The sequence below is a fragment of the Peromyscus eremicus genome, chromosome 16_21 (assembly GCF_949786415.1).
Source record: "Peromyscus eremicus chromosome 16_21, PerEre_H2_v1, whole genome shotgun sequence".
NCBI classification, from domain to species: Eukaryota; Metazoa; Chordata; class Mammalia; order Rodentia; family Cricetidae; genus Peromyscus; species Peromyscus eremicus.
Window position 1 is genome coordinate 39283663 of NC_081432.1, and position 25462 is coordinate 39309124.

Consider the following 25462-nt stretch of genomic DNA (forward strand, 5'->3'; position numbering starts at 1 on the left):
AAAGCCAAACATGGGATTTAAAACTGGATTAGAACAGGTATTTTTCCATGACGGATTTGTGTGTGTGTGTGTGTGTGTGTGTGTGTGTGTGTGTGTGTGTACGTGCTCCTATGTTTGTATGTGCACATGTGCAGGTGTACATGAACGTGTCTGCTCCCACACACTGAGGCCCACAGCAGATGTTAGGTATCTTCCACAACGGCTTTCCCCTTTATTTTCTGAGGCAGGGTCACTCATCAAAGCCAGAGGTCAAGGGTTCAGTGAGTCCAGCTGGTCAGCTCTGAGGGTTCCCTGTCTCTGCCTCCTGAGTACCGCGACATGTATAAAACACAGGTGTGTGTGTGTGTGTGTGTGTGTGTGTGTGTGTGTGTGTGTGTGTGTGTGCTGGGGACTTGAACTCCCATCTTCATGCCTGCTCACAGTTTATCCACTGAGCCATCTCCCCATCTCTCCGTGACGGATTACAATGTGCTTTTAAAAGTCATTTGTCTTGCCTCTTTGACTCTGTATTGCTGAGGTGCCTTTTTATTTAATGAATTAAAAATAGACAGAATCAACAGGAGAGCTCTGATTCTTACCAACTGGTCACAGAAACGAAGCACATACCTGATTTGACTGCTGTGATGGCCTTGGCAGGGGTGGTCACTGCACTTATCAGGTTACATAGTGAGACCCCACTGTTGGTGGCTCTCTGAATCTCGGGTGCTTTCAAACTCCACTTTTCTTGTAGTTTCTTTAAACACAAAAACACATTATCCTTCAGTCTTCTGAGGATCTTCAAAGCTGTACATTATAACTGAACTTCTTAAGCATATTTCAAAGCAACAATGACTGTGGGCCCAGGTGACTGTTAACACTGTTGGCGGAGAACGGGGCAATGCCCATTCTGTGTTCTGCCCCCAGCCACAGTGGAAGCCAGGCTGTGTCCTGGTGCTACGGGAATGTTCCAGAGTAACTGTCAACTGTAAGTCTGTAGGGCTGTATCAGGTGCAGGCACATCATTAGGTATGTAACAGGACAATAAAAATAAACAAGGGCATACAAAATTCCAACTCACACTGAGTTTTAACTACCAAAATTTCAGTGAAGTTGTAAAGACAGTGATTTCACTCTAAGAAAATCTGACACAATTAGCCATAACTTTTATGACTTAAATCAGACAATAAACTACATATATACTATTTATGCAAGAGATTCAAAGAACTTGTCTTCCAACACTGGTTACCAAGCACATGAAGAAAAGGGTCTCTCTCTTACTACGTGGAGGGAAGGGATAATAAAAAAATGGAAATTAAGTTGTGATTTGATGAAGGAAACTTCAATATTTAGGGGGGCTAATGGCTCACTAACACATCTTTTTTATAAATCAAATTAACAAAGATATTATGTCCTTCCTTGAAAAGATCAGCTAATCCCATTACTGATTTGCACAGATCCTACAGGGCATTTCTGAGACGAGCTTACATGACTTTAGACTAAAGGGTTCAATGCTCATTACTAACACAGGCAAGCAGAGGTTAGTATCAGGTCTAATGAGCCACCTTGGTTTCTTCCAGAGATTTCCCCAAGGCCTCTGCACCCAAGGAAGGCTTCACGACGGGAACCTGCTTTGCTGTTTCGTTTATCCAGGACTTCAGCGACTGAGCAAGGTCTCGGAAAGCACTCAGCTGCTCCTGACAAGAACTTATAGCTTCTTTTCTAATGAACAAAGGCAAACCAAAAGTTAAGTTGCAAAACCAGATGCTCCAAAAGGCCAATTATTAACCAATGGTCATTATTCCCAAACTTGGCTCAACTTTACCAACCACCTTTGGTGTACTGAGCAACTCTTCAATACCAGGCTGAAGTTTGCTTGTGTGGCAAATGCAATCAGCTGAGTAACTACTTGTTGATTCTTTAAGCAAAGGTCATAGACAAAGAGAGGGAACAGTCAAAAAACTCTGTAACCCGTACATAACAATACTCTATAATGCTACATAAATTCTAGGAGCTTTGATTGATCCATTTTATATAATGTTTAATGTCAGCCAGCAAAGACCCAGAAAAACAAAACCAAACAAAACCCAAACAAACATGTATACACTGCTGACCTGAGGAGGACATAGGTCACGTTAGTGAGTAGATGACTTAACCTAGCACTTTGGACTGATGGCATTTCTACCTCTCCAGAGAGATGTAACCCAGTGACTGGGGAGTTTTAACAGGTGCTCCTCCACTCCAGCGCACAGGTAGCTCCACTGTAAACTCTATGGACCTTTCTATATGCCAAGCACATGACTTATGAGTGCCATTACACTGGATGGTACATATGTGGATGACTTATGTGCACATATGACTTCGGATGCTGGAAATAAAGATGTATTACGGCTGGACTAATTATGGATGACTATATGGCTTTAATGTTTTAATGGACTAGATATTACCTAAAGTTAAAATTGGAACAGTTAACCTAGGTTATGTAAGAGAGCCAAGAATATTTCTGCTATTAGAGGTTCAGAAACAGAACCCAGAAGTTTTAGGTAGAGAATTCTGAGGAAATAAAACTAGATGATAGAGAAATGACCATTCTAAAACATCTTTTTGGGGCTCTTCCATATAAACATCATAAAAATGGGATGTGTGTTCTAAACATGAGATAGAAAATGGGAAGATGCCGCCCCAGGGCTCATTCCCACATAGACTCACAGGTCCAACCGGGCCCAGTGCCCTGTTCTTTCTAGATTTGTGCCTCATCCACTCATGAGAGCAGTGAGCTGTTATATTAAAGGGTTACTAAGAACCATATTGAAATGCGTAGCTTCTGAACTGAGTCCCCAAAGCAAGAACCATTGCTTTTCAAGGTTATTTCTGTGTTTGCAAATAGAAAGGCAATGTTTGCCAAAGAAACCATAGGCCTTGGTGAGCTTAATCATGTCAGTAATGGTCGACCGGCACCACTGTGCTTAGAAAATGCTTCCCACTTTTACACAAGCAATGTTCAGTTTCCCACCTCAATATTTTAATAAATAGTAACTTGATGTTTTTGTTGTTGTGTTTTGCTTCTTAAGACAGTGTCTTACTACAGCCCAGATTAGGGCCTCAAACTATAGTCCCGCTTCAGCCTCCTGAGTATACTTAAGGCACAAATTCGGCAACAGTCCAAGACTCCACATTTTGGAAATCACCTCAGTCATTTATTTACTTACATAAATAAAAGCAACTTAGCTATTGAGTACCACCAAGTGGAATAAAATACATTTCGAATGAGGTGCTTACTTTTCTTGGATAGTATCCTCCAGTTCTTTGAATTTCTTTGACAAATTATTTGTTTTTTCAAACACCAGAGCTTTGTCCCCTGGTAAGCCATGGCTGGATATCTCTTTCAGGAGGCTGTGCAAAGCTTCGAGATCTTTCTTGTGTTCTAAGAATTTAGTAGTGGATTCCTGCAAAGCATTGAGATCGGTCAGTATGAATGTTGCTAGACCTCAGAATCACAATCCAGCAGAGGTGTGTGTAAGAGCAGAATACCTCCAGCTGGGGTTGCATGGAGTACATCTAGTGCTGAGCACTCCAGAGACTGATTATCAATGTACAGGTAGGATGCAGAGAACGTTACACTTTAAAATGCACTGTATTTTTGCTTCTCTGTGGTTTGGGCATACACAATGATACTGTAACAGCTACGATATGCGTGGCAAATGTTTTATTTCTAGTCAAAAGAAAAATGCTTCAAGGAGAAACAAGTATGAATCAGTTAGAATGATGACTGGTAGGTAGACTGTTGATAAATGCATGAGCTTGTCTTAACCAGTCTCCATGCTTGGCATTGTGGCTAACGAGGAATACACACCTGCATATGCTGAGACAGCTCCGGAACATCTTTTCCCGGCATGTCCACCTCAGTGAGTGCCTGGCTCTGGGTCTCCAGAAACACTTGCAGCTTTTCAGAGAGTTTTTCAAACTGCTCTACTTTGGCTTTCAGCTCCACCATCTTGGCAAGCTTCTCTTTATGTTTCTGACTCGCTTCGGAAAACCGAGTAGACAGGTCCTTCATCTTCGCTTGCAGTGAGGAGGCAGTGGATGGGTCTGTCGTCTCCACAAACGTCTTCACTTTTTCATTCATGGCATTCATGCTGCTCTGGCGACCTGCAATATCCTGTTCCAACATCTGAAACACAGCCATCATTGTATGTATTTTCTAACAATGTCTACAAATAATGCCGCAGAGCTTTGAAAACGATTCTTCACAGCAACATAAGCTTGAACAACCTGTGACTAAAGGCTAACAGTTGGAAATGAGTGACGTGTTTGATTTTTCCCTCGAGGAAGCCAATTCCAAAGCTCTTTAAGGGAGTGTGGAGGACAGCTGGCTGGCTGCTTGAAGAACGTAGGGGGTTTGTTGCTACCCAGCAACCCCTGGGATCTAATGCAGCCCGGGGATTAGTCATGCTCTTAATTTTTAAAAGGCTTGGCAAGAACAAGATTGATCTGATGAACCCCATGAGCAGCTGGCTGAAGTAATGATAAATGAGATAAGATACAGTGTAAGTTTAAAAAGAGCACAAATCCCTTTTTCAGTGACATCACAAAAATCATTTCCACATTCGTTTGTACAAGTGCTGCTTGCTACTCGGTTGTATTCAGAAGCATCTCTTTTTTCTGTCTGTAAGCCTACCTATTCCTGAAGGCAAATAACTTGTTTATTAACTGCAAGTGGCATTCCTTCCTTTAAAAAAGGGCACTCACGATGTTTTTACTGATGAGATCCTGAAGAGCTGTGGAGTTTAAGGGCACTTGACCTTGTTTGACCAGTGAGCTCTCCACACTTCCCATCCAGTCCAGCATCTCATCCAAGCCATCCTGCACACTCAAAGAGCGGGTCAGTGTTATCTGAAGCTTCTCATTCCGTTCATTCACAGACTTGGACAGATCGTCGTATCTCCCAACAATGTCATCTGCTCCACACAGAGAGGGGACCAGTAAGCACCAAGTTCTGTTTACCCTTTTCCTTTTCAAACGCACTCCAAGGTTAACATTAGGTTTTCATATAAAAAAGTTTAAATGATGCGTTTCCAATGAACAATCAGATCATGTATAACTTTTTATGAAGACACAGACAGTGAAAAATGAAACAGTGAAGAAGAGTAACTTAGATGCCTATCATGTGCAGTGAGTGTCTCAGAGAGATGGAAGCATGGTCCAAAGAGTGGGCCATGCAATTGCTCTTGTGTCTGACTGGTACGTCAATACGTATTGATAACTATTTGGGGGTGGTGAGTGACAATCCTGGACAACTACTCGTAAGAGACAATACTCTGCCACATACATACTCATGTTCAGCTTTTGTCATAGTCAGAGAGAGGCTTCAAATGCACAGAAGACTCAAATGCATTAAGAAAACAGGATAACAGAGTAAGTCCACTTAAAGCTATGACCGTGCTTCTACCATATAAGCAACAGAATTCACCTACAAGTTTAATAATAGACGAAAGGCAAATAATGTGTTTAGCAGGACAACTTATCTCCCATGATATAAACTTAACTTTTCATTCTAAAGATTTAAGGTGAAAGAAAGAAAAAAAGAAAAATGCTACCATCTTGCCTAGTTTTCTCTTGAATACAAAATTCTCCATTTTGACATTTGACATTCTACACTGTGGGACAGCAACAGGTTCAAAGAACAGGGCTACTAAATTTCTGCCTCTCTCTCTGGAACACAACTTGTTGTTGGTTTTTTTTAATCATGATTTTAAGAACTCATTTATTATACAAAGACTCAAAAAAGCATTTCAGTTCTTTCTGAATGTTTTAGTAGAACATAGGACTGTGTTCTATAAGCTTGTGTTTAGCCTAGGGTGCAAGATTCAATAGCAAAACAATTTCTTTTAAGTTGTTGTAATGCTACAGTATGAGAAAACAGCTTGACAAATTCTCACTGAATTGGAAAGTTTACATGTCTGAGACAATCGGGGCCCTGCTGCTAAAATACAATGAGGCTGAAGAGACCGCTTAATGGAGAGAAGGAGTCAAGGGCCACATTCCAGTGAGACCTCTCTCTAAAAGTCCCCAGAGGCGCTGCTTTAAATCCCAGCTTGTGACTGGCAGTGGAGCTGTCCCTCAGGGGGGCAGTGCTTATACATCAGCATGAATGATACGGTGGTATCGGTGACCTGCTCAGCTATGACACGTAACTTCCCATGCCAAATCAATGAGCTGCTTTCAAAGCTGTAATACACTGTGGGTGCGACTGTTTGATATGGACTACATGTCTGTGACCCTTGACCCCTGCACCCTCACCCCCCACCCGCCTTTTATTTAGGTCTAAGGCTTAAAATGGTGGAATCTGGAGAGGACTTTGGAATTCTGAGTGCATGCATGTGTATGGTTTGATCAGTTCCCTGCATACAATTTTAATCTTTTGTAATTTCCTAAGCAATAAAAGTACTAGAAAAATCTTTGTTGTGGTATTTGTCCTTTGGCCCTAGATCCTCACATAGAGTTTTTAAGTGTTTAGCAAATCCTTCATGAGTTCAAGGCTAGCCTGGGATACACAGCAAGCTTTTTTTTTTTTTAATCAACAAACAACCCAAAATATATATATATATATTTTTAAAAGCTATTGTCTTTCTTAGAAATAAAAAAAAGATCCTATGGAAATTTCTCTGTATCATAAATTGTTTCACACTTTCCTAGAAAATGGTGCCATGATCTGAAGCATTGAAGGAATACATGAAATAACGGGCATTTAACATTAGGGAAAGCCCAGCATGGCAGCTCATGCCTGGAGTTTGGCCTTCAGGAGGATAATACGGGAGGACTGTCTTGAGGTCAAGACCAGCTTGGGCTACACAGTGATTCTCAAGCCTACCTGGGAAATAGAGCAAGATCTTGTCTTAAAAAGACAAACAAACAAAAAACAAGTATTAAAAAAACATGGAAAACATCAAAAATGCCTCTTCCAATGACAGAACCACAGTGAAGACAGTCTTTCTGCTTCACACTTCCAGACTCAGGTTCCTATGGTGATGGTCTCTAACATGGGCTTACATGATGGTCTATCAGAACAGAAGAACAAAATCTTAGAACAGCACTTCTCAACTTGTGGGTTGCAACCCCCTGGGGGGGGGGTCAAATGACCTTTCCCAGGGGCCACCTAAGACCACTGGAAACAGATATTTACATTATTATTCATAACAGTAGCAAATTTACAGTTTCGAAGTAGCAACGAAAATAATTTTATGGTTGGGTTCACCACATGAGGAACTGCATTAAAGGGTCACAGCATTAGGAAGGCTGAGAACCACTGCCTTAGGACCTCCATTCATACTTTCTTCCTATGCTTTGAAATTTTGTAGTTTTGTGTTTTATAATCAGATATGATAATATAATAAAATGCACATGTAATTCATAAATACATGTGCCTTGAAATGATTTATCGATCAAGGTACATGATTAAAACATTTGCATGTCTCTAAGAATAGAGAAGAGTTCACTTTGTATAGAGTGGCTTTCTCCCCACAGAAAACTTTACACAGGTTTTAATTGAGCTCTGTTTGGGGGAAACATGAATAGTCACCTGGAAGATTTTTTTTTTCTGTTCACACATGCAGAGATCAAAAATCATACAACATACATCTGTGAACACTTTCTCCTTATCTATAAAATACCTCCATTTCAAATGTACCCGTGAGAAAGGAAATGAGCTAAGACCTTACCCAGTGTCTTCTGGATGTCATTCTTGGCGGGAAGTAACGAGCCCTTGGCATCCAAGAGCACTTCTGCCGTTTTTTTCAGCTTCTCCACGGCCACCTGCTGACTTGATATCTGTCCTTGCAAAGCCTGTGGGATTAAGTCGTTGTCAATTAGATTCAGCAGGACTACCAGATTCCCAGGAAGAAAAACAGAAAAATTAACTAGGATAGAATAAACTATACAACATACAAACTTTCATCGTTGAATTTCTTCTGGACTTCTGAGAAGAAAGTGATTAGAGAGAGAGAGAGAGCAGCAACCAACTGATCCAGGCGGCGAGCTCTGACACACGAGTGTAGGCTCTTAACAGTCTTCCTACTCGCAACTTGAACCCATTGCTGTTTTCCCCTAATTTCCACTTTGATTTTTTGTATAACACCCCTGCCTCCAAATCCCAAACCCCAACACAGCAACAAAACTAAAAACCAGAGAAGCCCCGGGACTATTTCTGACTCCAGGTCCTTGGCTTCGTATTGTGTCATCTGTATAAGTCAATAAGTGACTGAGCATCTAAAAATTCAAAAAGCTTTGCTACATTCTATAGAAAAAAAATAGATACAAGAAGGGCTACATCCTGAAGGCCAGAGGAGATGCTAGTGGACGGTGAGCTAGAGGAGGAGCAGCAGGGACGTGAGGACCATTGTTAGCAGTGATGATGCTGGGCCCTGAATAAACTGTAGAAATGGAAAAGCAGAGGGGGAGGGGGAAGATATGATAATGAATGAACAAATATGGCTGCAAAGGCCCCAAATGTTAGGCTTGACATTCTGTCTGTTAGTAATGGAGAATTACTGAAGGCAGGCTTTGAAGGACGTGCTAAGGGCATGCATATAGCAATACAGGAAAAAAAAAAAAAACAGTGAGAAAGAAATGAAAAGCCTAGTTGGGAGTAACTTAAGTCAGAACAAGGCAGCCAGGACTTTACCAAGGTCTGAGGCCACTTCCTCTACTCAGACTGTCTGGACCACCAAGTACAGTATGGTACAGGGATGAGAAGAGTCAAGAGGACTTGTTCACATTATCTAAAGCCATAATACCTAATACAGTATGACCCACTACACGGGAATTTTACACTAGAATCGAATAAAGTGAAAAACTTAATGCCTCAGCTGTATCAGGCACGGTTCTTGAGTGACGAAGGCTATGCTGCTGGACAGAGCCCAGGACAGAAAGGCTAGACATCGCAGAGGGCAGGCACAAAGGGTGCAAGGAGATAAGGAAAGAAACAGCGGGGTTCTGCTGAGCTCAGGTAACTACCAGAATGTATCAACTCAGGGGCGATCAGACTTCAGAGTGCAGAAGACTTGGTTGGGCGTGCATGCTCTTAGAACAGTGCACAGGAAGGAACCAGCAAGCTGGCGATGGACGGGACTCTACAAATGGAACTTTGCAGAAAGAACTGCAACCGTAGGAGGAAACTGCTACTGCAGACAGAGCAGCAACATCTGAGAAGGAAAATGCATGGAAGAGGTTGACACTGCGATGGGGAAGGGGGAGAGAAATAACGTGATCACGGAGGTAAAAACAGCCCAGAAGAATTCTGTACCCAGAGCTGAAAGAGGGGAGACCAGACAAGAGTTAAGTGTGATGGATGACTCACACGGATAGCGTAAACTAACAAGCCCTGGGGTGGGGGAGGCTCCTACAGATCTCGGGGTGAACAGGTGCAGCTCCACACTGGGAGTGAGGTAAAAAGAGGGAGTTGGAGGCTACAATTCCTAGCACCCCAGATATTTCTGCCCATGTAGACTTGTCCCAGCCTCACAGGTTTGACAATGACTTTAAGCTCACAGAGGTACCACAGCTCTCCTTATAACGCTGCTTATAAGTCTATATCTGAGACTCACATGTCTGGGCTGGGGAGAGGACTCAATGGAGAAGGTGCTTGCTGCAAGCAGGATGGCGGAGCTCAGATCCCCAGGACCCACCTTGAGGCTGGGTTGGTATGGTGGTGACCCTTCTGTAATCCTAGCATCTGCAGAGCCAGGACTGGATCCTCAGGGCAAATTGGCTGTGCTGTCTAACTGAATATGTCAGCCCGTAACCAGACCTCAGAAAGGTAGACAGCAATCCAGGGAGACACCTGACATCAACCGCCGGCATCCCGATGCACACAAAAGAACGAACACCTGCGCTCACCTATGCTGTGGAATATTTAGCTATGAAAAGATGTTACATGAGTTTGTGCTGTGGAATATTACTTTAACTGTGTAAGGGCGTGTTACATTTGTTTCTGCTGCATTTGTTTAACGATGTAAGGATGTGTTACACTTGCTTATGCTGCATTTGTTTGATTATGAAAAGATAATGTTGCTATTTCACCTTGCCTGCCTAAGGCAACTGACTGGTCTAATTTAAAGAGCTAGCCAGAAATGAGCCTAAGCTAGCCAAGCATTCATAACTAATAAGTCTCCATGTCATGATTGGGGAGCTGGTTGGAGGCCCAAAGAAAAAGCCTGGTACACATGTAAATACATACATACACACACACACACACACACACACACACACACACACACACACACACAAAACACCACATCCTAAACACTGAAGAATGCACCCCTGACCTTGGGCCACAGTTTTTAAATGCTCTTTGAATGTTTCACTGAGTGGAAATAGTGACCTTAAAACTCAAAACAGCAAAATCTGAAATCTCATTCTCCACACTGGTGCTTCCTCTCGGGCTTACATTTGAGTCCCTGAGTCCTAAGCCCGAGGTTCCTCATAGATCCGAGATGCTCCTGATTCTTCTCCACATGTCAAAGTCACCAACGACCCTGCCACTTTCCCCACTTAAAGCTTTTACTTTTTTAAATCAAACTCTGTTCTGTATTTCAGAGCACATGGTATTCTGAAAAAAGACTCCCACCTGAGAGCCTGGCTTCCAATAGCTTGTCAAACACACCCACTCACTTGTTTTACCTAGAACACACGCGTGACTGTAGATCCTTGCTTCTGTTGAAACCAAGGGCTAAGACTAGAACACGCCACAGAGGGGCCAATGAAATCTCTATCTTTGGTCTCACTGTTCTCCATTTTCCATCATAGAAATGGCCAACAGCACACCTACTCCTTGCTGTCTGCTGAACCCAGTGCCTTCCTATCTCTACATACAACCTTCACATGCTGCCTTCAGGCTAGCTCCTACTTAGCCTGTACATCTACCTGGGAAGTCTCTGTACCATTCTCCTCATCTAGCCGTGTGAAGCACTACCCTTGGGCGTCTATAAATAAATACCCTGTGGATAGTGTTCATCCACCTGTCTCTTCTATCAGTTTCTCTTCTTGCCCGCTAGGGGTCCTTCCTACTCAGCTTTCTATTTTTCATGGCTTGCTCAGTGTTTGAGCATACAGTTGGCCTTGATGGAAGTTTCTGCAATGAATAAGCAAGTGAGTAATAAGTGAGGATGTCAGGAGAAACAGCAGAATGGAGCCCTTCCCATGTCAGCTTTACTTGTTATCATTACTGAAAACAAATGCCTACAGTTGATGGCAAGTATTTCCTTGACTATGATCAGCAACTGTGACTCTGCACAGGAAGCACAGGTATAGACTGGAAGGCCCAGTGGCTAGCACGAGGTCCACGACCTGAACGCATCCTACAGATGCTCCCACACACGGCTGCATCAGAGTGGGTCAGTTAGTTACAGAAACCTGCAGGAATCCTCCAGGATGTGAACTCTGCCCACAGACTGAAAAGTCCAGGACAGCTTATGCACATCACAAGAGATGAAATGACGTTAAGGGTACCCCACACCTATTTTTTTCTTCCTTTAAATCACGAGTTTCCTGAGGACAGAGTTACAAAACCTAACAATAGGCCCTGGCTATTTACATGTAAAAGTTAGAATAAGCCTATAAAATACCTTGGATCACATATGTCTCTGACTATTACGGCCTAGGAATGGATTATGAAATAAGCATTCTCCTTAAGGAATTCTATGCTTTGCTCTCTATAATTACACCCAAGAGAGTTATAGTTATAATGACATCATTATCATTGAATGATAGTGATAATCTATCCAACTTTGAGGCAAATACATAAACTGTTCAAAAGTAGCCTTTTGAAAAGTATACTGTTTTGAGTAGACTTCAATTAAACTGAAGTGGGAGGAATATTCCAAGATTGTGACCCCGGTCTCCTTAGCTGCACCAGGAAAGAGTATGGTGATGGGCTCTCATTCAGTGCATTGAAGTTTCCTGACTTTGCACCATCCTGGAGACCAGCACAAGCCTCAGAGGTCCACACCATCAGACAGTGAGATTCAGAGCTGGCTCCAAACCCAGGCCTCCAGGCTGGGCGCCCACACCCTTCTTCTGTGTCTCTTATGAGGCGGAAGTCTTGTGTAACCTGTGACTCCCTGTGGCGTCCTTATGGCCCACGGACACCAGATGGTCAGCAGCACAGCTGGTGAATATTTGAACAATTCGTGCTAACACTCGGCCACTGGACACAAATGTCCTAAATGCACTAATTAGAAATTCATTTATGACAACAAAATACAACTGCAAGGTAAAAAGTTAATGAAGAAAATGCCCAGTTATATGTTTATATTATTAAAATAAAGGAATTTGAGATAGGGTCTTATCCTATAGCTCAAGCTTGCCTGGAACTCACTATACAGCAGGCTGGTCTCAAATTCCCACCAATCCTCCTGTTTCTGCCTCCCCAGTTCTAGGACTACAGGTGGGTGCTGCCACTTCCAGCTTAATAACTGTTAAAAACAATTTAATAAAAAGGAAAAAAATGAAGACTACCTAAATCGTCACAGAAGTCCCTTATTGCATACAGAGAGCATCTCATATCCAGGGACACGCTAATCTGAGATTTACTCTTTCGCTACACTACGGCTTAGCTTGAGTCCATTCCCTGAGCCGTCTCTGCCTTTGCATCACGGGATTCTTCTGCAGCACTTACCAGGCAAGCTTTGCCGTTCCAAAACCCGTCCCTGTATCACTTTAATTAAAAGCCATAGGGTTCTTTCAGGTTTCCTTTCCCTCTATTTTTGCTCTAGTTGCTAAAAATTTATCTATATAGGATGCAGCACATTTACACAGATCAAACTTGACATGTTTTATTTTCCTGTAATTAAAATATTTCACTTCCTAATTAAATGTAAGTCAATCTTAATAATTATTTTAAACTCCTGGCATTTCTTAGCAAAATCATGGCCCTAAATGTCACAGTATCTCCTCTGATATCACCACGTAGTCTGTCTCTGAATGCCTAACCAAGAGGAACTAAATACTTAATAAGACAGGAAGAGAATAAAGAAAACAAAAGGAAATAAATTAATAACAGAGCCGAAAGTGCACACGAGAAGGCAGGCGGTGGAATGAAGCTGGGGACGCTGGCCTAGCCCTGGTGCCCACAAGAGTGGTGGCCAGCAATGCTCCAGTTCCGGGAGACTGTGCCTACCCCGCTCTGCACTTCCAGACTTCTTCCCTCTCACTGTCCTTGGCTGCTGACCCCGAGAGAGCCTTTGTGGTAAACTAACGACACCTGTACTGTCTTGGCAGGGATGGAGATGTTCTAGAGACGTCTGTGGCTCTCCTTTCAGTTCTGAGACCATTCCCACAATGGGCCCCCAAGCATGGGAATTTCCCCAGGAATCTCAGGCTGGCAGAAGGAGAAGGCTAGGGTCAAGACACAAGCCCAAGAGTGAGCTTGTTTCCTAGAACGAGATCTCACACAGTTCCCACAGCTTGTCAGACCACCTGAGACTGAAGCTAAGACAAGGATGGGCCTGCGATGGGGAGACCACACCCTGACCGGGCGGCTTAGCCATGAGTATCTCTTGTCTTCCATTAAACTTGAAAGCTCAGGTCAAGACCCCGAAGACGGGTCTCTGTTTCCCTTCGCAATGCAGCCACACTGAACACATCTCTGCTTTCACCGTCACTTGGTTCTAAGACTGGCCTACTGAAGGCTCTGACCCTAGCAACACCAGTGAGTAGCCGCACCTGCTGAAAGAAGCCATTTCTAGATCAATCAAACTTTTAAACTCACATTTTTATTTTATCATACCTAGTAAGAATGAAGAATTTTAAAAACTATCTACCCTTGCCTTTAAAAAGTGTTTAAATATGCTTTGTAAAAAAAGCTAGAACAGAGACTAACTTGACAGCTGTCAGACCGAGAGCTGGTAATCCCACACTTAGGATGATGTCAAACCTACATTTCAGAGAAGGCAGGAAGATGTTCTGTGATGAGGCATTAATAATACCTGAAGTTTGCATCTCTCTCCACCATGAAGGAACACAATAGGATCTCCAACACTGACTCTGAGACGCTGAACACTACAGTAACATTCTTCTACATTGTCCATTCTTGAACAAACACTCATTGTGCATCTGGGCCAGGTAATCCTCTAGGTCAGTGTTTCTTGACCTCCCTAATACTGTGACCTTTTAATACAGTGCCTCATGTTGCGGTGACCCCCAATTATTTCATTACAACTTCAAGACTATAACTTTGCTACTGCTATGAATCAGAATGTAAAAATCTGATCTGCAGATGGTCTTAGGACCCTGTGAAAAGGCTGTCCGATCTCCAAAGGGGTCGCGACCCACAGGTTGAGAACTACTGGTCTAGACACTGGGCACACAGCCCTGAACAACACAGACACAAACACCTGCCTTCACAGAGCTGAATTCTAACGGAAAGGGGAGAACAATTAAAAACATATCAGTAAATAAGAGGCCCAGGCCTTGTTGGGGGCAGGAGGTGGGTGCAGTCAATGCAGGCAGTAACAGCAATGTCAGACCAGTTCAGGAAGAGTGGACAAACGGTGTGGGTCTGGTTGGAACCCCCCTGGTGGACAGAATACATTCCACATGTTTCGTGGGCCCCAAGTAAAACTACCACACAGGTGCAGAGAACGGAAGGCCTTCGACGGGACTACTGGGGGGCTATTTCTCCTCCCCCCACCCCCTTTCCTTACCTTGGTCTCTTCTAACTGCCTCTGCAGGTTTTTGGGGTCCACAGCAATGGGCTCCAGCAGATGTTTGCTCGCTTTGGCCTCGCAGGCCTGCAGCCCAGAAAGAAGCCCACATGAAGCGTCTTCATAGTGTTGGTATTTATCCACCAGATCTTTCAGGTTATTCCCGAGAACGTTGCACTAAAAAAGCCAAAGAGGAGACGGGGAAGGAGACTGAAACCCGCTGGTTTATTACACGTCACATAATCGAAAGATGTAGGAGCCGTGAGACTCAGGGAAAGAACAGACTTCAATCAAAGCTGAGTTTTTTCCTTCGTGTGGAGAAGTCAAAAGGGAACCACAGAAATAAGGAGATGTTTCTAGACTTTTAATTATTAAAAAGCAGCATACTGGTGGCTGCTCTTAAACGAGAATGAATCACCGGACGAGGCAGATTTACTGGGCCCATCTCCTGGGCTTTCAGACAATATATAGAGAGAAATTTAATGAAAATACTTTCACGGTGCCTTATAAATCATTTCTACATGTTGCACAAGATTAACACAATGAAATCAAATAACTTACATTAAAAGGAAACAAAATCGAAGCCTCAAAGGTGCCTTTCAAATCATTTATACGGGTGGGTTAAATCTGAGAAGCCTATGTAGCAAGCAGGGAAATAAATTCTTGTGTCCCCTCCTCCCTATTTTGAGACAGGCTGACCCAAATTCACTCTCCTTCCTTAGCTTCTGGAGCATGTGCTACCACTCCTGGCTTACAGTCTTCGTTTTTAATAAAGTTTTATTTTTATTTTTATTTTTTTTTATTTTCCAGAGTAATAAACAAAACAACACAGAACATTCATCAGTAATAAACATTAGTTATTAATAATGAGCACATACCGAGCAGATACATCTGTATGACAAACAGTTCTGTAATATACGTGAAAGGAATTATCTAGCCTACAAGAAAACTTCAGTTGGCAAGACTAGAGGTTGAGCCCCTTTCTGCTTAGTTCATATACTCCCTCTGGTGGTCACATTGGGTACTGCATAATCACAGGACAAAAACTTCTGGTAAACCTCTCTCAAAATTAAGTAACTTGAAGTTGCTCATCTTTAAGAGACATTTTCCAGAAGTAAAGGAGATGAATAAAACTACTATTTTCCCCCGTGTCTGTGTATATATATATATATATATATATATATACATACATACATACATATATATATAAAATATATTACATATTACTTCTAAACCCAAAGCAAAAGCGAAGAGGGCAGATTGAATATACATCACAGACTGACCTCTACTCAAAAAACAAAAGGAAAGCCAGGCGGTGGTGGCGCACGCCTTTAATCCCGGCACTCGGGAGGCAGAGCCAGGCGGATCTCTGTGAGTTCGAGGCCAGCCTGGGCTACCAAGTGAGTTCCAGGAAAGGCGCAAAGCTACACAGAGAAACCCTGTCTCGAAAAACCAAAAAAAAAAAAATAATAATAATAAAAAAAAATTAAAAAAACAAAAGGAAAATAAAATTACCTTAGAGTAGAGAGACCGGAAGCGCTGTGTAGCCTGGTCGAGTTTGGTCTGAACCTCTCTGTGGGTTGCGGAAGTGTCCACGCTGTCCCTGTCATCCCTGTGGCCGTCTCTCTTGCCGCAAGACTTGGCGGCTTCCAACACCCTGTTTCCGGAAATGGTGATGTACCTCAAGTCACCTTTGTGTGAGATGACGTCTTCGGAGAAACTCTTCTGCCTGGCCAGCTTGTCCGTTAGCCCGCTGAGGTCGTCGGCACCCGCCTCCAGGTTCTCCAGCTCTTGTTCCGACTGCTGGAGCCAATGCTCGAACTCGCTACAGTCAGCGTCAAACTTCTCCAGCTCCTCCTGCAGGGAATGCGTCAGCTTCACCTTCTTCTCGGACTGGGCCAGCGCAGTCTCATAATGCGCTTTCAGCTCCTGCATGTTCGCCTGCAGCTTCTCCCTTTCTTCGGGTGACAGGTAGTGGCCCTGTTTCTCAAGCAGTACCTGCGCAGACTGCGTGGCTAGGATGACCGCCTGGTGCTGAGCCATGATCTTTTCGTGCTGGGCCTGTGTGGAGACAAGTGAATGGCAACTTTAGAGCTGTTGGGAACACTGTGGCCTTAGGGTGACCTTACGGTGACCTTAGGGTGACCGGGCTTCCAGAACCCAACTCGCTTCTCAATGCGCTTTTCAAGCCACCATATATATAATCCTCTTTCCGGTCAACTTAAAGACGTTAGAGAAGTCCAGCAAGAGCTAAAGGAGCAGATGTGAGGGAGGAGGGCATTGGAGACATCTGAATCTTACAGTGAACACGGAGGCGGTGACCTCAGTGGGTCACAGATTTGCTTTAAATACCATCTCAGCTCACATATAGAGAATCCCTCCAGAACCTGGCACATGCTAGGAGTTCAAGGCCACTCCGGGGCAGCAAGGCAGACAGAGCTCCCGGGAAGTTCTGCTGCCAAGAGGTCAAAGGTACACAGAGCCACCTGTGGCCTCAATTTCCAGGGAGCAGGTTGGCCTTAAAGAATCTTAAGTTCCTTCCTCTCCATCTATAAGAAGTTTCTTTAAATATGCTACCCAAATAAAGCAAATAAAGGCTAATAAACCTTTTGAGCAATTTTCTCAGTTTCATGGCGAACATGGGCCTGATCTGGTTTACACCTCAGGGCTCTTTCGGCTACACCTGGTCTCTGCTTGCTCCCACCTCTATCCCCACCCACCTGGGGAGGTATGTTGGTATACTTTTTTTTCTCCTTGTGTTTTTGCCTAGTGGCAGTTCCTTCAACAGATACCCACACAGCTTTCTCCATCCCTTTTAAATATTTCTGCATAAATCTCATCAACATGGTTTTGTCGATTACAACATGGTTAACTACTTGATTTACATACTAAAAACGGAACCACATCACACTAAATTACTCTTGACCAGCTCACTAAGATCTCTCTCTCTCACACTACCTTCCGCCAAACCACCTAACTTAGTTACTGTGTGCTATGCTATCCTCTCCCCTTGGTAGGCGAGCGCCCGGGTGGAATCCCAAGCACCCAGAACAGTACTGACACCCGGGGCAGAATGAGAAAGAATAACGGTAGTAAAGTGACGAGGTCTCGGAATCATCGAGAGGCCACGCCCTGCTCACAAGCTGTTCTCAACCAGCCAGCGGAGTACAGGCCTGTCCACACTTGCATTCTGACTATGCGCAGGAGTGCCCAACACCTTATGTCCCACTGGTAAATATTTTTGTTCAAACGACTTTCTTCCACAAACCGGGTCCTTGGCATTTGAATCATCTTCCTGTCTTTCTCTCCTGCAGGGCTTTGCATCTGACAGGATGGACATACAGAACACCTTACGTCATCAGATCAGTATCCCTCCTTGTCTATAAGGAATCTCAGGCCGATGGGAGGAGAGGGGCTTGGCTGACCTGGGGCCCAGCACCGCTGCAGAGGGTGGACATGGCTAACTTGGACCCTCTGGCTACATCCCCACTCAGACAACACATCAGTTCTTAAGGATTCTCAATCTCAGAAGAAAAAATATCCGAAGGAAAATGCCATGCAATGGTCTAAAGCAATGGCTCGTTCTCATGGCTTTTTTGTCATAACTCATAAACTTCCTTCAGGAGTTCATTCTATTTTTTTTCCATTAAAAAAAAAAAAACCAGGAAGAGTGAGGTCCTGTTCCCAAGCTTTTTGAGAGTGTCATCAGTGAGTACCCCACTCTTCGGGCGTAAGTTACATCTTCTAGAAAATCTCACTGAGAGTACCCCATTGGATTCTAGGAGAGTCAGCTGACCCGCAAAAGCCTCTCAAACACGATCACCCAGCACTGGGTTCCAGGCACCGAGACAAAACCATCCACTCTGGGACACTTTAAAAGAAATAATGGCGACTCCCAAACTGCCTTGGTCCTGCAGTGGCAGGAATGAAGGCTGCCACTGCCGCCATGCACCGGGCTTTCGTTCTCCACAACGGCCCGCACTGCCTCAGAGGCTCAGCATAGAATGGATGCTCAAGGCTGCACGGCAAGCCAGTCTGCGAGCATGCAGTAGAGAGATCCGCCCTTCGACCGAAACCGTGGCTGAGGTTAAAGCCGATCTCCAGCTCTCCTACATATGCAACAGGGGCCAGCTGCTTTAGGTATGTAAGTTGCCACTGTCTTATAAAATGGACATTTAAAACCTCAAAGAGTAGCCAAGAAGACTAAATGAAGTGCCTCAGGAAGAGGCAGGAGTGCTGGCCAGTCACTGCTCTGGAGAGGTCCACTGCCAGATTCATTTTTTTAAGTTTATGCATGTATGTCTGATACGGATGACCTTGCAGGACAGATGGAGCTACAGGTCGTTAGTTGCCTGATGTGGGTGCCGGGAACTGAACTTGAACTCCCGGCAAGAGTAGCAAGCTTTCTTAGCCACCGAGCCAACTCTCCAGCCCTCTCTTATTTCTTAAACAGGCTTCACCTATGCACAGAAGCTGTGATTTACTCCTAAGAACTTCCACAGTGATTTATATTTGACACACAATGAGCCTGCGGTAGGGAAAGTCTTTCCTCTCTGTGGTTGTATAAAGCTGACTACTGACCCACACACAGAACCTGACAATATCACCGTCCAAACCGCACACCTTGACTCTCTGGTACTGCTGGTTCAGATTCTCCTCCGTGGTCCCGCCGAGCTCCTCAGGGTCTGTCTCCAGCAGGTTACCATTGACTTCGTCCTCCTCACCAGCTGCTGACTTGCCGTCACCGTCAAGAGAATGGGTTCCGTTCTGCTCCATCATCCGCGTGTGCTTCATGCCTGCCCCCTCTGAGTCCTTCTCCAAGTTCGACAACCAGTCCATAAGGTTTTCTATTTTGGTTTTGCTCTCTTCCAGCTGCCTCACAGCTGCAACCTGGGTAGAGAAGGTTCGTAAATATTATAGACACAGCCTAGGCTTAACACATTTGAAAAACACTTAGGTAATCCTGAATTATAAAAACTAACACATAGTAGAAACCTATGGGAATTAAACCCTAAAGCAACAAGCAGTTACTCTGGGTCTACACTGCCTTCAAACCATATTATTTTGAATTTTTAACTATAATTGACAGCACTTCTCACATCCAAAGTCTCTCAGTCTGCTTCTACTTAAGGAAAGATTAAGCAAAGCCAATTCTTCCAATCTTTGTTTGTATTTGGCAACTACGTGCCCACGGTCTCAGCATTTTCGTTCTCAGAGCTGATCACGGCTCACTACCACCTGATACGCTTAACAAAAGCGAGCGGCTACCACGTTGTGTTAGCCATCTCTGGGCACCTTTTCAGCCTCCTCCTTGATGGCTGACGTCACCGCTTTATCCAGCTCCTTTTTCGACTGTTCCACCTTTAGATTCAGCTGCTCGCACTTCACCTTGGCCTCGCTGAGCTTCTGCTCGATCAAAGCTTTATCTTCTCGGGACAGCTCGTCGCCGCTCTCTTTTAAGAAGATTTCCGTGTTTCTCACTATGTCTGCCAGTGCCTGGGTACTTCCTCGCATCTCTCTCTGCAATTCCTTAAAACACACACGAGGAGAAAGGATGCTATTAGACCATTTCAATTCTTGCAGAACTGCAATTCTAAGAGAGTTATTGTAGGCAGAGACTAGCAAACGCAGCTGAAAAAGCATGCGGAGTATGGGAGTGTGAGGTTGGTTTGACTGCACTTTAATTTCCATAGAATTTGAAATCTCAATATTAAGAATGTATGCTTAAGAAAAGAATATTTGTGAAACATTGAAAAATTGAGGCACTGAGCACACGAGCCGTACAAATTTGTATGAGCTTTATATAAGCACATTTACAACATAAATTTGGGATGATATTTCATCTATTTCTAAACACCAGTACATGCTTTTTGAGACTGGGTCTCACTATGCGGCCCAGGCAGGCCAAGAACGTGATGCTCTTCCTCAGCCTCCCAAGTGTCATGCTTACAGTCATACACTATCCTCACACCCAACTGAACACTGATTTTAATATATACCTATTGACTCAGGAAAAAAAAGAAAATAGTTCCATCAGTAAACTGAGACACTTTCTTTTTCTAACACCAGGTTATATATAATGTAGTGGGTTGTGGTTTGTTTTGTTTTTTTTTAATTTTTTTTTTTAAGGCAGGTTTTCTCTGTGTAACCCTGGCTGTCCTGGAACTCATTCTGTAGACCAGCTTGGCTTCAAACTCAGAGATCCACCTGCCTCTGCCTCCTGAGTGCTGGGATTAGAGGTGTGCACCACCACCACTTGGCATGATGTAATGTCTGCATCTTAGCTCTGGCCATTAGGGCACTTGAGGGAGCTCTCCCCTCAGGAGTTAGAGCTTTCCTTTGTCTGGGAAGGGGAAATCTCCCTCCGTGAGCTTTCCTCTTAAAAACAAGGGAATCCTGTTTTTATGCATTTTCATTCTTTATAATATACCAGTGCGTCTTAAAAACACCTCAGTCCATACTCTGCCTTGAGGCTCCTCCAGGTTTTGAGTGTTTGACTTGCATGAGAGCCTGTGTATAACATTAACTGTGGTAGTGACTTGACTCAGTTACTCGGCTTTAATAAGAATGTGGCAAGAGAAGTACACTCAGTTCTTACTGAAGGAAACTGAGACCCAGAGGCACGACTAACACTGAATTTGAGTCAAACGCTACACATAATGAGGCGCTCTCTCTCTCCCGACATCAAAATACAGATTTTTCTTATCTGGCATTTTTGTTGTTTTATCCCTTTCCCTTCTAAGATAAAAAAGAATGAATTATAGGAAAAGACCAGAGGAAAAGGAAGAGAAAGTACTGAGTACTGAGAAAGAACTCAGACTAAAGGCTACTTCTCCTGATTTGCAAGCGAGTCAGCTGGACATAAAAGGTTCACATTGTCAAGTATCATTTACTCCCCTGATGAAGTATGTCACCGAAGAAGTCTGGACAATGAGGTGGCCTGTTTTAAGTGTGAGTCTAGCTTTCAGTACGAAGTTTAAAGCTCTTTCTCAGGGCCTCTGGGAATGCCTTGCTTCTGATACACCTGATCTGTTTTCAGTAAGCCCAGGGGCCTTCCAGACACTGTAACCAAACCTAATAGGGACACACAGCTGCTGCTCCCACAGGTCTACCTCTTGCTTGGTCTGGTATTTCTTTAACTCCACTGTGCCATCTCCAATCACAAAGGCTTCTTGCTGACTGATTAGGCGGTTTTCGGTTTGGGTGAGGAGATCACACAGTCCTTGGAGTTTCTCTTTGTACTCTTGCTGACGCTCTGCCACAACCTAAGATGGAGAAAACCCAAAACACCTTCAAGGGGTGACCTTCAACTCGCTTCTGACCAAGCCTCTTATCAGAAATCACTTTCCAAACACCCTCCATTAAACTTTTTAAGTATGCTGTAAACACGATAGCATTGGAGTGCCAACTGAGCAAGGACAGACAGAGAGTACAGTATGAGCATGTCCCATACACACGGAAAGAGCCTGTTTGGGTGAGGTTGCTCAACAGAATACTGGCCATGCATATGTGTAAGAGATGGAACTTCTGATCGACAGGAAGAAACATCCCATGTTCTTAAGCTCTTGAACCCTGCGACACACAGAATTAATTCTGCAAAAGGACACCAAAAGAGAAGTTAGTTGTGATTGGTCAGTAAACATATGGATATGTATATACAGGTTATCGTGCTACACACAATGCCTGGATGCTTCAAGAAAAACAGGAACATCGCATGCATTACTTTGACTCTGTCCTTATGCTCTTTGCTCATGACAGCCACTGCACGAACTGAATCCGTGAAATCTGAACGATTAGTAAGTCAAAACTGGTACTTTGATTTTCCTCTTCCCCGTACACACTTATCTAGCTCACAGCGACGGTAAACACAGCTCGTGTTTACTGGAAGCTCAGCACGGGTCAGGCACAGGGCTGCTTCATATGAGTCATTTTATCAGTGCTCATAATATTACCAGATAAACACTACTATTTCTAATTTACCAATGAGCAAAGTCACTTCCCTGAGTCACACAAAGCAGATAAAGTAGAGCATTTAGGACTCAAATTGAGGCAATTCAGCTCTAGACGAGTACTCTAAAGCGCAAGCTCCAACTCTGTGTCCCCCTCCTTCTTCCAGGGGAAATAGTACTCTGAACTCCAGAGCTAAACCATCATCAGTTACTCCTGCACATCTCTGAATGCGTTCTAGTTCCCATTTTCGGGGAGAGACTTCAGACTCTCACCTAACAAAACATTGCTAGAGAACGATGAAAAAGATCAATGGTATGACAGCATCAACATGAAAAACCATGCTGTGATCCATTGCAAGAAATCTGATCTGCACCCACTCAGGCCCACCCAGAGCCCCACTGCAGAAGGTACACTCCACACCCACTCAGGCCCGCCCAGAACACCTCCTTAGACCCACTGCAGAAGGTACACTCCACACCCACTCAGGCCCGCCCAGAGCCCCTCCCTAGCAGGTCACTATTTCTGGTTTCACACTGAACAAGCCAAACAGTGAGCCCAACTCCACAAGACAGGCAGACCTTCTGATGACCGAGCTCCTGCTCTAGGTGTAAGTGAGTCTCTAACCGGTCCGCCTCGGTGGTTACCAGCTCCTGCACATCAAGAAAACACTTCTGGGTTGTATTTAGGAGTCTCAGCAATTGTCTGCTTTGGTTGGGAGACAGATCTTGAGCATGGTCGGAGATGAAGGACTGTATGTCAAAGGCCGCCGTTTCCAGCTGCACTTTGGTGTGCGTAAGGTCTCTTAGCACTCCCTGTGAAGAAAGCAGTACAAATTGCGGTGTCGAAGCACTGGTGATACAAATGTGCGTTACCCCCCAACTTAACACGGAATCTAGGATTTAAATTCAGATCCTCATGCTTGCGCAGAAAGTGTGGCAAGCCATTTACACACTAAGCCACCGCTCCATCCCAATAATAAAGCATTTAAATATGATAGTAGTTAACATATACAGATAAGTAACCCCAAGAATAGTCTGTCTTTGATATAGCCTATTTAAAATGTAACTGACAAGCAAACAAACAAAAAATGAAGATCCCACACAGGTTCATTCATCGTAGTGAAAGGCACATTAACATCACAAAGTAACTGCTCACGTTTCCATTAGCCTTTCAACTGTGATCACACATAACAAGACCACAAACAACACAAAATGTGAATTCGACACACTATAATTTTAGTTTTCTGATTCTGAGACAAGGAGCCTAACTGTGTTCATGGGATTGTTGTTCAAGTTAAGAGCATGTAAAAAAAAATTCACACCAAAATTAATTATCTAAGTATGACTTGTGCTCCCATACTTTTGACTAATTTATAGCTATCTTGTGCTTACATCATTCATTTATAAAAAAAGACATACACACAAATGTCACTTTTTCAGTGGTAGTGAGAATTTGGTACGGTGTATGGGATAGCTTCCAGAGTTAGGGCAACTATGAAAGATATCTCTTCAGGCCAAAGACAGGCCTGAAGTCCCTAATAGTCTCAGAAAGGTTGTATTTGTCCTGAACACGTCTTACCCTAAATCTACAGGTCTTATACTTTGTCATACGGACTTTGATACTTGCCTTAAGAAACTTCACACTTTCTTTTACAAGTTCAGTATCTTGGATGTTCACAGTTTGAATATCCTTCACAGATTTGCTTTTCTCTGATACCCAATCTGAATATGACGTAAGTTTATGTAGGAAGTCTTCATGACAAACTGTGAGTTTAGACTAGAAAACAAAATTACATGTTCATTTCTGTTTGTCCCCAAATTTCAAAGTCCTACAATGATTCCGTTTGAAGAGTTGAGAACTGTAAAACTATAATACTTAAAAAAAAACTCAAAATTTTAAATAATTAATCACATTTTATTCAAAATTCACCCTTTTATAAAAGCCTACCATTTCAGAGTCGATTGCAAGCATAAGCCGTTTCTTTCTTTCTGAGGATGCACTGCTGAGGGATGAGAAGGCACTCTGTAAACCTTCGTGGCTTTTGCTCAGCTCTTCTCGATGTCTTCTGGGAAGGTCACTAGGAAAAGACTTTAAGAACTCTTCTGCCAACTTTAGATCTTTTCTCAAAAACACAGCAAGTGGAGCAAATCCCAACTCAAATGTCTGCAAAGAAATATATTTCACATCTATTTACTGCTCAGCAAAAAGCACAAACCCCTACCCAAAACATAAGGGCAAAGCATCCCACATTTTGCAAATTGTACATGAAATGGTACCATCCATGAACCACCCGATATGGCAGCTGGGGTCTGAATGTCTCCCAAGGCTGGTGCTCTGGACCTTGGCTTGGTGCTACGGGGAGGATTAGAAACTTTAAGAAATGGACTTAATAAGGGAACTTCAGATCTCAGGGCTTGGGGGACTCTCAAAGGGGACAGGGGCACTATGGACCCTCTCTCTTCTGCCTTTCAGTATGAGGTGATGAACTGCCTTGCCACAAAACTAAAAGTAACAGGACCAAGGGGTCATAGGTTAGAGCCTCTTAAAACTATGGCCCCATATAAACCCTTTGCTTAACTTGATTACTGATGGAAAGCTGACAGGCACGTCAGTAGATAAAACTTACCTCTAACTGCTTCAGCTGATTCTTCAAGGCTTCTAGACTGTTATCCTTGGACGGCTGACTGTCTAACGGGGGTTTCATGTCTCGAAGCAAAGCCAAATACTCATGCATTTTCTCAGTATGCTGTAAACACTGTTGCAACTCACTGGAACACTGAAAACAAATGTGGATACAGTAATTAATAGCCTTTATGAAAAAAATATTAACGGAAACA

At 43.6% G+C, this 25462-nt stretch overlaps 1 protein-coding gene across 9 annotated transcripts in view; it reads right to left on the minus strand.

The window, feature by feature from the left end:
- Positions 1-25462, minus strand: part of Dst (dystonin) — a 160740-nt gene that overhangs the window by 97387 nt on the left and 37891 nt on the right. For 5 of the 9 annotated variants that reach the window (XM_059281380.1, XM_059281377.1, XM_059281378.1 and 2 more), the window contains exons 26-40: positions 25252-25401; positions 24573-24788; positions 24248-24401; positions 23204-23433; positions 21788-21940; positions 19971-20204; positions 19299-19565; positions 16191-16736; positions 14676-14852; positions 7695-7818; positions 4726-4934; positions 3830-4147; positions 3256-3422; positions 1542-1698; positions 607-733 (exon numbers count right to left, since the gene is read on the minus strand). In XM_059281380.1, coding sequence (XP_059137363.1) covers positions 607-733; positions 1542-1698; positions 3256-3422; positions 3830-4147; positions 4726-4934; positions 7695-7818; positions 14676-14852; positions 16191-16736; positions 19299-19565; positions 19971-20204; positions 21788-21940; positions 23204-23433; positions 24248-24401; positions 24573-24788; positions 25252-25401 — 3229 coding nt within the window. The remainder of the gene's footprint in view (positions 1-606; positions 734-1541; positions 1699-3255; positions 3423-3829; positions 4148-4725; positions 4935-7694; positions 7819-14675; positions 14853-16190; positions 16737-19298; positions 19566-19970; positions 20205-21787; positions 21941-23203; positions 23434-24247; positions 24402-24572; positions 24789-25251; positions 25402-25462) is intronic. The other 4 variants (XM_059281384.1, XM_059281381.1, XM_059281383.1 and 1 more) reach the window with 1 other exon arrangement.